At 43.0% G+C, this 14,729-nt stretch overlaps 1 protein-coding gene across 2 annotated transcripts in view; it reads left to right on the forward strand.

Moving 5' to 3' along the window:
* The window catches only part of LRP2 (LDL receptor related protein 2), a 179,069-nt gene that overhangs the window by 73,271 nt on the left and 91,069 nt on the right, over positions 1–14,729 (forward strand). For both annotated transcript variants that reach the window (XM_019553734.1, XM_019553736.1), the window contains exon 31: positions 4,384–4,550. In XM_019553734.1, coding sequence (XP_019409279.1) covers positions 4,384–4,550 — 167 coding nt within the window. The remainder of the gene's footprint in view (positions 1–4,383; positions 4,551–14,729) is intronic.

Raw genomic sequence — 14,729 nt, forward strand, 5'->3', positions numbered from 1 at the left:
CGTCTGCTGACAATATCCACACCTGGAAGTTCAGCAGTGAGGCTGCTCCACGCTCATCTCCAGTGGGTGCTCTGAGGCCTGCTTGGAATGATGAGCTTGAGAATAAACAGTGGAGACAACCCGGAGTAGTGCTTCTAGTGAACTTTTAGGTCTTGAGCATCCTGACACAAGTGGGTGGCTGTGGCATTCTCATCTCTGTCTTTGCTGAAACATGCTTTTGCTGCTTTAGAGATACAACCTCACAGTCTCCTTTTTTATAGGAAGAATGGGTTCTCTATTTCCATGACCATCCTAGTCACCCTTCCCTGCACAGCTTCCAGTCTGAAATTTAGTTCCTTGATCATAGGTGACCAGACCTGTACGGTCTTCCATGAGGTCACTTCTCCGACCAGAAAACCAAAGGAATACCCTGATGTGATGCATGTGACTAGTAGGGCTGTGTGAAGCTTTGGTTGTTGATTTGATTCAGAGGAGATTTGGCCCGATTCAGCGGCCAAATCTCCAAATCCAAATTGAATCGGGAGACCCATTAATCTGTCTGAATCGAATCAGAAGCCTCCAATTCAATCTGGAGAGATTCAAAGAGATTTGATAGATCAGCCATAGACACAGCTTTATGTTTTTTGTACATACCTCAAGGTACCAGGCGGCTCATGAATGCTGAGATGGTGGGGCAAATGGACCATCCCAAGGTAGCGTGTGGGGTCCCCAGCGTGCTTGGAGGCAGACCTGGAAGTGGACAAGAACCCCTTCTGGTCCACTTCTGGGTCTGCCGCAGAGCATGCAGGGAACTCCCCCTGGCTGCCTAGCTTGGTGACTGGTGCCTTCTAGGTCTGGGGGGGCACCCGGGGTCCCCCCGCAGCTGATTTCTGAGCTGGGGGGATGCAAGTACCTCCGGTCCACTTCCAAGCCTGCTGTTGAGCATGTGGGGGGCCCCGCTGCGCTACTGGGGGATGCTCCATCCACCCCACCATCTCATTGTTCACAAGCCACACCTGGTACCTTGAGGCATGTAGAAAAAACATAAAGCTGTGTCTATGGCTGAATCACTGATTCTCCGAATCAGCACTGAATCTTCAGATTTGGATTTGGCTGAATATAATCCGGACAGTCATCTGAACCAGCAAAGCAAATCACTGTCCCCCGAATTGGGCCAAATCTGAATCCTAATTGAATACGGCCGGCTTCACACATCCCTAGTGACTAGCAGTGCCTAATTGCCAGACCAAAAATAGATAGATCATGGAGACTAAAGCAGAAGTTTTGTAGTGCTTGCTTATTCCTGGGTAAAAAAGATCAAAGTGCTAAATACAGTAGGATCTGGAGGGACACATTAGTATTACAGATATTACACGTGTCTTGATTTAACCAACCCTACCTATGTAATTTAAATTTCTCATATCCAATTACCCTGGTGAACTGCCCTTGATCAGTCTGTAGTTGTAGAAATCCTTCATCAAATTAATTTCCAGAAAAATTCAAGATCATCAATTGCTTACAGGCAACTCAGAAGTCTAAAGAGATTAAATTAATAAAACAAAGCATTTTTTATAACTTATTCATCCAGCTATAGAAGAGTGCATTGTACTTTGGGGTTTCTCTGCCAAGGAACCTCCTGAGCACATGCAATTTCAGGACAAAACTGCCTCCAGACTAAGACAAATTGAGGATCTCTGACTTTTTAACTGCACTTTCAAGGCTAAATCAGTGCTTCCTCCTTTTTTCACTGATTCTTAGCAGAATACTGTTCAGAGAGCCATGTCAATTTAACCTGTACCATTAACAACAATAACACGAATATTAAACAGTGTGTGTTTAATTTTAAGCACAACACACATTTATCAGTAAGATTTATTATAAAGAGAACTACTCCTGGAATTTTCCATAGACATTCAGGCTGGAAGGGACCCTGAAGGATCATCGAGTCCAGTCCCCTGCCCCAGGGGCAGGAAGTCAGCAGGGATCATAGGATCTCAGCAAGACAAACATCGAAATCTGTTTTGAAGGCATTCAAAGTGGGTGCTTGAACTGCCTCTGGCGGCAGTCTATTCCAAACCATGGGGGCTTGGACAGTAAAAAAGTTTTTCCTTATGTCCAGCTTGAATTGGTTGCGGTAGAGTTTGTGACCGTTCGATCTTGTCATCCCTTGGGGCGCTTTGGTGAACAGTCGTTCCCCCAGATCCTGGTGAACACCCCTGATAAACTTGTCGGCGGCCACCAGATCACCCCTGAGCCTGCACTTTTCCAAGCTGAAGAGTCTCAAGGCTCTCAGCCTCTCATCATAAGGTCTGTTTTCTTGACCTCTGACCATGCGCATGGCTCTCCTCTGGCTTCTCTCAAGCTTATCCACATCTTTTTTGAATTGTGGAGTCCAAAACTGGATGCAGTACTCCAGCTGTGGCCTCACCAAGGCCGAGTACAACGGGAGAATGATGTCCCGGAATTTGCTTGAGAAGCATCTATGGATGCAAGCCAGAGTTTTGCTCACTTTACTAGCCGCAGCATCACATTGAAGGCTTATGTTCATCTTGTGGTCAATCATGACCCCCAAGTCCCTTTCATCTATGGTGCTGACCAGCTTAGCACTGCTGAGCCTATAAGCATGCTGCAGGTTTTGCCTCCCAAGGTGGAGAACCTTGTATTTTCGGTGTTAAACCTCCACCCATTTCATGAGCCTGTCAAGATCTGCCTGGATCACCCTCCTGTCCTCAGGTGTGGATGCTTTACCCCAGAGTTTGGTGTCATCGGCGAACTTGGCCAACCCACTTCTGAGTCCATGGTCTGCATCATTGATGAACTTGTTAAATGAATACTATGCTCTTTCGTCTGTGCAAAGCTGGGGTTATAGGGAACACGATGAAATAAATAAAAGGTAGCTGTTATCAAGCACAGAGGTCTATGAAATGCTCTGTGTGCGTGTGTGCATGCATACATCTGGTGTGTGTATGTGTGTGCATACACATATTTGTGGGATCCAGTTCTGTTCTGGGCCACTGTATTTAGTCAAAGCTTTGAGGTATTTGAAATGTCTTATTCTTACTTCCTAGACCATTCAGTTTTTTTCTAAGTTCAAGAACTGATCAGTACATAAAATTAGATAAGCAAAAAGAAATTTGCTTGTGTGAACAGTAGTATTTCAGGTCATTTTAATCTGCGCAGGCTTCTTGTCACTGTTTAGTTAAAACTTCTGTGATACATTCAAAACCTGTATATAGAAAAATTCTTCAGATTTTACTTATGTAGTGGAATTGCTACAGGTCAGATCTTATCAGCAAAGGGCATTATACCATGTTGCTGATTCTTTTCATGGTGAAAGATTTTAATTATTGCTAATGATTATAAAAGAATAGGCATTTGCCATTTTTCTTCAGAGATTTATTATGATCCTAATCTGTGTTGACATTGTTTAGGTTACTCTGCCAACAAAAAGATTAAACTAAGCTATGCACACTTTTGTTGCATAGTGTTCTTTCCAACACAGTGATATCGGTGTACTCTCCATAAGGAACTGGTATGTCTAATATAGCTAAGCTTATATGGATGAAAAAGTATAATTTTCCACATTGCCCATTTTCTTCTTTTACAAGTGGCATTGGCAGTTTTGATCATGAATTTAGTTTTTGCAGTTTCTTTATGTTTTGTGATTTTGATATTAAAAGATGGAACTGTTTCAATTTTCCTGGGTGGCTTAAGAATGGGGGTATCAGACAGAAATGGGGAAGGTTTTGTTAATGCTACAAATGGTGTGACTTTTTAAGTCATTTCCACTCCACCTGCTTCAAACTCAGAAACTGTGGTTGTGAGGATTCTCCAGGGGGCTCTTCTACCTCTTCACTCAAGGGTTTCTTAGGCAGGGCTTGAGAGCAGTGATACAGGGGCATCTTCACTGCCTCAGGTTTGGTTTGGCAATTGCAGAGCAGGTGTTGGCAGGGAGACAGGACTTAGTTTTTTCACAGCTGCCTTAAGAATGGTACAGAGTCAATGTAGATGTGTTTTTGGGCACTCCTGAAGATTCCTCTCCATGTGAACTGCTGAATACAGATGAGAGTACTCGTATAGAATTAAGCACAAACTTAAGTATTTTGCTGAATTGGGAATAATCTGCAAATCTTTATGCCCTTGAGTAAATTTACTTATATCCATCATTTTAATGAGTTAAGTGGGAGATCCTCCCATCTCTTCTACTGTGCTGATTAAGAAGCCTAAACATCCTTTTAGGATAATCAATAATACTTGTTTTTGAAAAGCTTGTCCTAAGTGCCTTAAGTATTTACAGTCTAGTCCTAAATTAGCAGAAAAAAACAATTGTATAGCATGACTTTTTCTTGACTGGATGAAATATATTAAAACATTATTTTGATTTAAATTTTGTTCTTTTCACAGTTGAACAACCATTCCTAATTGCTGTAAGAGATAATATAATTTATGGACTTTCTCTGAACCCAGAGGAGAAGACCAATGATGCCATGGTTCCAATAGCAGGGGTTCAGAATGGTGTTGATGTTGACTTCGATGACTCAGAACAGATGATCTATTGGGTTGAAAATCCAGTAAGTTAAAACTTACGCTTAAAATGTGCAATCAAGAAATATCACTCATTTAAAAATTGTGTTTTGTCGCCTTTTTTAAACATACTAATGTTCCACTAATAATTACATCAGCTGTAACTGAAAAAAGTGTTCTTATTGATTTGTTTTCTTTTTTTAATTTTTCTGGTGTGGATTCAAGAAGTCTGTTTACCTTTTTATATTATTTTTCATTGTTGTCTGGCTTTGCACTTCTTGGTCCAGCTAAAAGCAAAGGATTGAAACATCCATGATTAAGGATGTTGTTATGCTACTCCTCGTCCAGTCAGAAGTACCAGCAGGAAATATCAGAAATCTTATGAGAAATGTTTCCCAATACTTTTCATATGATCATCTTCTCTGTTTCTCCTCTATATTTAGTTAAGGCTAAACATCGTGTACACGGGTGGGCATCTTTATCCCTATGAGTAGTTTCATTGAATTCAATGGCCTACTCATTAGAGTGAAGATAATCATATACTTATCAGAGTAAATATAGTCATATATCAGGGGTTTTCAACCTTTATTGTTTGGTGTACCCCCGGCAGCCGGTCGAGAAGTGAGGAGTCCCCCAGCAGCCCGTCAATGAGTGGTGAGGAGGGAGAGGGCCCGGTGGCCAACTGATGGCCAGGATGGAGGGTTACCCGGTGGCCAGTCAACAACTGGGGGGAAGGGGGGGGAAATGGAGAACAAAAGCACAGTGCAAAGTGCTGCTGGATCTGCCCCCCACTTCTCCATGCCACTGCTGCGTACCTCCTGGGGTCTTCCCAAGTACCCGGGTTTGTGTACCCCTGGTTGACAACCCTTGTCATATACATGTTTTCAGGACTGGGCCTCAGTCTGACAGTTGCTCCTTTTATGAAGCAGCACAGTAGAGAAACATATATATTTTTAAAAGCAGGAAAACATTAGGAAAAACAACAGGAGGCTCTGGGGAAAGATAGTATTTTGAAAATAGCTTCAATTGCTATTTAAAAAAAATGACTACATTTTAATTTGACAGAACCACTTTAATAACTGCTCCTGCTGAGCTAATAAAAATGCCTTCTCTTTAAGGTCATCTTACAGCAACATTTCCTAGTTTTTGCAGGGTAGAAGCCTATCTGAGAACAGTCTGAGGAAACCTCTGAAAAGGACTTAGCAAGGAAACCTTAGCAAGGACTATTTAATTTTTATTCTGTGCTCAGTTCTGGAAGCATGGTGTTAGCTAGGAGTTCTTGTATACTATGCTGTACAGCAAAATATGAATGTTACTTTCTCATCCTCCACCCACACTAACATTTGTTTAGGCTTTTTCCTGCTAAAGAAACATTAAAAATTCCTATTTCTTTAATTTTTGTCATGTATTTTTTACAGGTTTCTTCAGAAATAAAAACATTTTCACAGTGAAGAAGAAAAGGGACAAGTAGTACAAGTTGACAAGTAGACAAGTTGTCCCTTGACAAAATGCATATACATTTTCAACTTAATTTGATTTACCTATTTATGTACCTTTTGAGTCTCCTTTCACATGAACATTCAAGTAGTCAAGTTCTCCTGACCACAGAATAGCCACAGAATGTGAATTTCACAGCTGCGTGAACAGTGCATTAGTTTGATATTCCTGGAAACCAAAGCCCAGATCCAGAAGACTCTTATATGTTTAAACCCCTGTGTAAGTCTTAGCAGGATCCAGGCCTCATTTTCAGTTCCCATGTTTCTGTATGTAGGAGCATATGACTGAAATGGCTCTCTTGATCTATTAAATCTAGTCTCCTGCTTTAAGAGGCAACCATTGATCCAAAAGTCCAAAAAGTTCTTTTTGGCTTCAATTGCTTGTATCTTCATCCAGCCAGAATACAAAAACATAGCAAGTAGTAAAAACACAGGTGGAATTTCTAATGCTTGTCTGCTAACTGAAATCAAATTCAAATAGTTACTAATCAACTGAGTTTCAGTAGACCTTGATTCTGAGTTGGGGAGCAGTCTGGTTCCAATCCAGCAAGGTAGTTAGATGTATTCTTAACATTAAACCTCGGAGCAGCCCCATTGAAGATCCTGGGGTTACTCATGTGCTTAAATTTATACCAAAGCACATTGCTGGCTGAGATACTTTACTCTCAGCATTTTCTAGCGTGAAGCCCACAATGAAGCAATTATCACCTCAGTTCTGGGAGAAGAAACTTGGCTAACTTCTTCATTTCAGACAATTTTCTGAGCTTTAAGCAGCAACAATTTATGGTGGAAAAATGTTTTGGTTGTGAAATCACAGCATATTGTGCAGAACACATCATGTTTATTCCCCTCCCTCTGCTGTAGAGAAGTCCAGTATAAACCAAGGTTATACATTCTCTTCTGTTCAGAAAGATCTTAGGCTTCACACATAATATTGATAGTTTCACAGAGGTATGTGCCTATAGTGTTTGCTCTATGCCTTTGGGTTCCAGGGATGGGGTAGTCTTTCAGACCTCCATACCTTTGGGGTTCTGTCGTCGAGTCACCATTCAGCAGAGACTGGTGGAGTGGTAAACAGATTTGTCTTTATTAGGAACAGTGTTCAGCAAATCACGTGTTCACAGCTTGCAGGGAGAACTGCAACTACCTACCACCACAAACCACACCCACAGGGCATCAGGGGGAAAGACTGGGTCATCCTACTGCTGGCCCCTTAAAGGTACATTCTATACCACATCCCCCTTCTTTATTCTGGGAGCTCCCGCTTAAATAGTTGGATGTTCATCAGGTGCTATTTTAACATGGAATGTTTCAGGATCATGGAGCCAGAGGTTGCTAGCACTTGGCTCACCGGTGGGGTCTAGCTTTTACTGCTATCCCATTATATAGTCCTTGTACTTCACAAGCAGTCTCACCACGTGTCCCCTCTTAGCTTGTGTGATGTCATCAGGTTCCTCTGTGAGTACTGGTAGATTCTCTGAAATGTGATGAAACATTTGCTCGTGGTGGTCTGGTTCTTCTTCTGAAGTTTGTTCTGCTGCCGTCTCTTGAGGTACATCGACATGTTCAGCTGGTACTGACGAGTAATCCTTTCTTAAGTGTCTTCTGTTCCTCCTGTAGACATCACCACTGGGAGTTTTAACTATGTAGGAGACTGGCTCATCCCTTTTTGCTGTGACAGATGCTGGTGTCCAACCTGTACTTGTTTGCATTCTTACTTTCTCCCCGTCTTGTAGAGGTGGCAAGAATGCAGCCGTGCAGTCCTAGTGGTCCTTTTGGTGGTGCCTTTGAAGGTTCTGCAACTCGTGGGAGGCATTCAGTGGTAGTCGAGGAGTTAGCACCACTGTTGCAGCAGGGAGGGACTGCGCAAAAGTCTCCCCATCAGAAGCTGCGCTGGAGCATACTCAAGACTGGTAATGGGCGTGTTCCTCAGATGAAGTAAAGCTAGGTATAGATCAGAACCGTCCTGCAAAGTCTTCTTAAACATTGATTTGATGGTCTGAACTGTGCATTAAGCCTGACCATTGGATTGTGGGTAACCTAGGCTAGAATGGGTAATGGTTATGCCCCAGTCAGTTGCAAATTGTTTCACCATGTGACTTGCAAATGGCATGTGATCACAGACAATTTGTTTAGGTATGCAATGGCGAGCAAACACAGACTTCAGTTTGGCAGCTACCATGCCAGTTGTTTTGTCTGGTAGGTGTAAAACTGCAGAGTACTTGGAGTAATAGTTGACTATGATCAAATAAGACTGTCCACTGCCAGTTTTAGCCAAGGCAGGTCTGGGATCTCATGTGAGATCATGGGCTCTTTCTGATTACTGGGTTGGAGCTCTTGACAAGGTGTACAATTAACAATCCATTGCTCACTGTAGGTATTCATTTTAGGCCAATACATGATTTGCTGAGCTTGTGCTTTCAACCTTTGTATGCATTGATGGGGTGAGTGACGTAATATCATCATGTTGGTCCTCACACCATTTGGAATGATTATTTTCGACCCAATCATACACAAATCATCCTGAATCTGGATTTGGTATCTGAGAAGCTGGTAGGGCTTTATTTCAGGTTTGACTTGTTTTTCATAGATTTCATAGACTTTAAGGCTGGAAGGGACCTTGGAAGATCGAGTCCAGCCCCCTGCCCCAGGGGCAGGACGTCAGCTGGGGTCACAGACCATCCATTAAGATGCTGCACTCTAAGGGCTTGTTCCTTGTCAGACTTTGAGTGCTCCTGTAACTGCTGGAGTAACTGGTCACTGAGTGGCTCCATTTCCGTCAGACCGTGAATCAACTTTTGTGAGTGAAAAAGATCAGGTTCAGGAGGAGGAGTGAGTGTTGTGGCTCTGGAAAGTGTGTCAGCCACTAACATGTCTTTGCCTTTGGTATAGTGAATCTGGATATTTTTGGAGCTGCAACAGCATCCTCTGTAACCATGCCAGAGCCTTTCCTGTGGGCTTCACAAAAATCGCTTTTAGGGGTTTGTGGTCCAATTGGACCCAGAGCTGAGCGCCATACACATATTGGTGGAACTTCATCATGGTGAAAGCAATTGCCAGAAGTTCTTTTTCAATCTGCGCATAACTTCTCTTGGATTGTGTTAGAGCCCTCAAAGCATATGCAATTGGTTGATTCTGCTGAAACAGACATGCTCTGAAGTCATCTTTGGATGCATCGACTTGGATTTCCAGCTGCTCTGCTGGGTTGAAGTACCTGAACACTGGTGCTGTTGTGATGGTTTGCTTGAGGTTATCCAGGGCTGCCTGATGCTTGGGTTTCCATTACCAGATAATGTCAGTCCTGAGAAGTGCTCTCAGCAGGGTCATCAGGCTTGACTCATGCGGAATGTATTGGTTCTGAGGAGTTTCTGAAGGCCTTTTTTGTCTGTTGTAGAGGGCATCCTGTTGATGGCTTCCACTTTGGCATTGTGTGGTTTGACGCCATCTTTTGAGAAGATACAGTCCATATACCTAACATTGTTGACTAAAAACTGTATTTTATCCTTACTAAACTTTACTTCTTTCAGATGTCCTCTCTCCAGGACTTAGTTCAGGAGAGTGTCAGGCTCCTCTTTGGTAGCATGTCATCCGCGATTATGTGGATTCCTAGAATGTCACCAAAGCACCCATAATTCTTCTGTTGGAATACTTCGCTAGCTGACTTAATACCAAAGGGACTGCGACTGAAGAGGTACCACCCCCTTGGAGTGTTAAAGGTACACAGCTCTGCTGATTCCTTGTTCAGTTTGACTTCCCAGTAACCATCCTTTTCATCAAGAATGGTGACCAGCTTCTTACCTGACAAGCTCTTCTGCACATCTTCTACAGCGGGATCGAAAAGTGCTGCCTCAGCACTGCCTTGTTGAAGTCTTGTGGGTCTAGACAAAGTCATAGTGAACCATCCTTCTCTTGTGTGATCACAAGGCAATTGACCTAGGGTGTGGGCTTAGTTTTGTAATGACCCCTACAGCTTCCAGCATTTCAAGGGCAGGCTTCAACTTGTACAGGGAATTTTTCTACACCCATGCACCACGGTACCGGGTGGTACTGCTAGGTCAACATAGATGTGGTGGGTACCAGGAAATTGGGGCAAAACTTCAACAATATCAGGGTATAGTTTGAGAAGGTCTGCCTTGGTTGCAGGTGCAGGAACCATTTCATGAATTCATCTGATAAGGTCTAAGGTGGTGCATACCATCTCTACCACGTATTGGTGGGTCACTATTGTCTGTTATATAAGAAGTTAATTCATTAGCACCAGATTTGCAGGGTGCAATGAATGTACCTTGTGGTTTGATGGATGCACCACCAAATGCAACCAATGTAACAGGAGCTGGAGTCTTCCATACTTTGCCTTGCAATGACTTTGCTGTATCTGCTGGGATAGCATTTGCTTCTGCTCCAGTATCTAACTTAAAAGCAACTGGTTAGCCGCAATCATGACTGTGCTATACCAGGCATTCTGGTTATCAAAGGTCTGTGAAGGCTGCCTTGAAGACATTGTGCTAACATATAGGATACTGACTGCTTTTGCAGATATTAGAGCCTCTCCATTTGATATGCACATTTTTGCAAAGTGGTTCATTCCTGAGCATTTGTAATAAGTTTCTCTAAAAGCTGGGGAGGACTGAGGCTTGTGTGTGCTTCCACTCCTTCCGCAAGCTCTGTCTTTGTTAGTTTGCCCGCCTGTGGAGCAAACTTCACTGATGGCTTGCTTTGTTTTTGCGAAGTACTGTGGCAGCTTTGCTTTTGCTCAGCTGTATGCAAGCTTGCTTCTGCAGGCGTAACTTGGGCCTGAGCACTTGTGAGAGCCTTTCTCTGCAGATACCCACAGCCTGTTCTAGGGTAAGGAAGCCTTTCTTTGAGTTTGCAGTCAGTTATGATGAAGACAATTTTGTCCCTCAACATAACATCCTTAGCAAGTCCAAATTCACAACGCTGTTCTCTGCTTGAGCTCTGTAACAAAATCATCTATGCCTGAAGCCTCATTGTATCTAAGTTGCCAGAACTGATACCTTTCAAAGACAAGGGTTTTCTTTCTGGGTTCAGCAGTATGCTGAATGCTGCAAACACCTTTGTAAAGGTTTTGTTATTAGCGTCTGCAAACCCCCCTTGCATGTTGTAAATTTGTAGGGCTTTATCCCGAATATAGTGAAGCATGACTGCAATTTTACAATCCTCTGCCTCTTTCTCAGCTTTTGTGACTACAAGGTATAACTGAAGTTTCTATTCCCATCTCCTCTAATTCTCCCCAAGATTTATAGTAAATATGCTGGTGGAGGTTTGAAGTGTTCCATTTTTTTTTCTTTGAATGAAAGCTGTAACCCCCTTAATCAGGATGCTGGTGACTCCACTGAGAGACAGGTCACTTCTGACACCATATAATGTTTGCTCTATGCCATCGGGTTCCAGGGATGGGGTACTGTCGGGGAAATTGGCCAGCTACTGCATAGCACCCATACACCGAAGGGTGTGCACATACACTGAGGAGCACTGGCCACGTCCCGTCTCCGGGCTCGTTCCTAGACGCGACCAATTAGGCAGAGAATGAGGGAGTGTTGGCAAGATGATTTATTTCTCTGCAGAGGGGTTACTCAGGGCCTAGTAGACCAAGAGTTCCCCCAATCTGAGTTTGGTAGCACCTTTTACACTAACAGGTCATACATATGCAAAAAGAGGTATACATAGGCATAAGGCATATATGCCTGTGCATCTTTGGGGAATTTCCACTAGCTTTGGGGTTTTGTTTCATGTTTGCTGTTACAGAGTTACAAAATACACAGAACAAGTTTGCTTACTGTCAAGAAAAGTCTATTTTTAAGTTCAGCATTAGATCATCTGTTCAGCAAGAGGTCATCTGCTTTTCACAGGTTATATTGTTTTTCTGACAGTACTCACTCTGACCTCAATACCTTTCGGGGTTCTGTCCTTGGGTCACCATTCAGCAGAGACTGGTGGGGTGATAAACACCCTTATCTTTATTAAGAACAGGATTCAGCAACTCACATGCTCACAGCTTTTAGGGAGATAACTACCCACTACCACAACCACGCCCAAAGGGCATGGGGGCGGGGAGAGACTGGGTCATCCCACTACTGGCCCCTTAAAGGTACATTCTATATACCACAATGACCATTAGTTTTGATCTGAATTTTTCAGACTGGAGTGGGAGATAAGGGATTAAGACACCCACTCTACAGTGCTCTGCATATGCACTTAATATGCTTTGGACCAGGTCTTTAATATGTATAAACTGTTGTAGATTAGTTCAAATCAGAGAAGCCGTGACAGCTAGCAGCAGCAAAGGATCTGGCCCATGTTATGTATAGTTAAGCACATGTGTGGATTGTTATAGGAATCAGGACTAAGCCTGGCAACCTGAGTCAAAAGGAATATTAGGTTAAGGATTGCATATTTTCTCATGTGCGCTAATGCATTAGAAGGGGTGGGTGTGTTTTACCTTGGATGCCTTTATGTTGCAGACAGATATTAATCCTCATGTAACCACAGCTATTTGAGAAACTTGTGTATTCAGTGCTACAATTCTGCAAGTGTATTGTTCATTTTCTATAATATTGGTTATACCATCAAGTGGAAAAAAAAATTAAATACACCTTTCTAAGTAACAAAAGACTTCAAATAATTACTTTTAATCACTGATTTACCCTTGTCATTGATCACAGTGTCTAATTGCCATGAGCTATTAAATGTATGCATGTAATCTAGTTTTCATTATGAAAGCATGTTCAGGAGTCTGTTTGATTCTAGCTGCTGTCTGAAAAACATTGTCAGATCTTCACTGGGAGCTAGAGCCAAACTTTACAAGCGGTTCAGTAGAAGGCTGCAGGCTAGTGTATCACTTCACATAACTGGCAGCTGGAATGCCAGGTGCAGCTGAGGAATGAGTTTTGTCAATGCTGTATTTCAATCAGTCTGCTGCCTCAGGTGGACAAAGAAATGATTATGAGACTACCTCCCAATCCAGACCCTTAACCTTCAGGTGAGCCTTATGAGCAATCCCACATTGTTTCCAGTCCTGACAGAACTGAAGCCCCAGAGGTGTATCTACACAAATCCTTAAATCATGAACTCTTCGTAAAAATGCATTTGTCTCATATCAGAGTAAGTTAGCAAATTGTCAACCTTTTCCCTCTTGTTCATTGTCTCTGTAACTACCACCCCACTGCTGCTTTTCCTCATCACTACATGTTGCCTTTGTTACTTCGTCTTTGTCTACACTAGAACATTTTCTAGCTGTGATTCATGCCTTCGTCCCTCTCTCCCTCATGACAATAACAACTGAGGCTGTAGCTAGAGCTCAGGTGATTTCACCATAAAAGATTAGAGAAAGACTAGAAAAGGTGATGAAAAATATATGAGCCCTGCCTATGCTGGGACTTTTGCTGGTAGATGTGTTGAATCTAATTCTAGGTCCTAATTTACCTAGAATTGCAAGTTCCCAATGAAAATGCTTGAGACACATCTACACTAGTCAGTAGCATAGCTTGGGTTGAGTGCCTGGGGAATGACTCTTGGGTGCCAATTTAGAGAAGATACCAAAATGGTGGCCTTCCTGGGAGCCTACATGGCAGTGGTAGCCTTTGTGCAGAGACCCCCTGCCCTGGCAGTAGCAGCTGCCATCTTTGAGTTTCTGTGGTCAGGTAAGACTCTCTGGTTGCATCTACATGTGCAATTAACGCGATGCGCTAAAATCCAAAGCTCTTGGGTGCAGCACCTATACATGTGCCCAGGACAGCAGCAATTTGAGCCAGGGTGGAGCAGAGTCAGCCCTGGGCTCCAAGTGGTGGTGTCAGGTGCTAGAGGGGCTGGTTGGGGCATGAGAGTGCTGAAAGTACAGAGCTGTGTAGCTAGGTGGCAGGCAGCAGTCTGGGACCCAAATGCCTGGGCTGACTGGGCACAATTTATGCCTGCAGTCAGTCTACCCAAGCATTTTGTCGCATTTAATTACTCCAACATAAGATAGTACTGTTCAGTACTGTCTTACAGCAGTGTTAACTAGTTTACTGTGCATGAATACTGGTGCATATGTAGACCGTGATGCTTTACTGTGGAGCTGATTAGTCTACTCCAGAAAAATGTACTTGTAAGTGCAGCCTCTGGTATTTGGCATATGCCCTTCTCCCTTTGTTTGGCATGCCTTAAGCAATTCTCCTGTGCTAAAATTTCTAGTTATGTCTGATGACTTAAACACTGGTAGCAATGTGCAAACCTGCCTACTATTTTTTTGGGGGTAGACGCGGCTTTGCAATCTCCTGATTTAGAATGCTGGGCAGATATATAACTAATCTAAAGCAGGCACCACACTACTCAAGTATAGAAATACGTGCTTAATTCAGCCATGAACTGGAGCCAGTATTTATACAGAATCTTTGCTAGATGATAAATTGATTGATTTTAGGTTGCTCCCTCTGTAAACTGTGAGCTAAATTTTGCTGTCACACATCCCTGCATTGCTTCTGTAAAGTTGACACAAACTGAAAAAATCCCTCAAGGAACAGCTGTGTTACTCATCTCTGTAGATGCCAGCCTGATGAGATTATTTTAAGTTCTCTTTAGTAAAATAAGGGTTCCTTCAAACAGCATAGTTAAATATCAGATAAAGATAGGCAGGAAGAGTGAGAAACACATATGGTCTGTGTCACGGATGGCCCCGCGAGCGGCCGTGAGCTCGCGAGTGCCCCTTTGCCGTGCCAATTAGGGTGGTCTGGC

This window comes from Crocodylus porosus, unplaced genomic scaffold (genome assembly GCF_001723895.1).
Source record: "Crocodylus porosus isolate Cpor-Errol unplaced genomic scaffold, CroPor_comp1, whole genome shotgun sequence".
Lineage (NCBI taxonomy): Eukaryota > Metazoa > Chordata > Crocodylia > Crocodylidae > Crocodylus > Crocodylus porosus.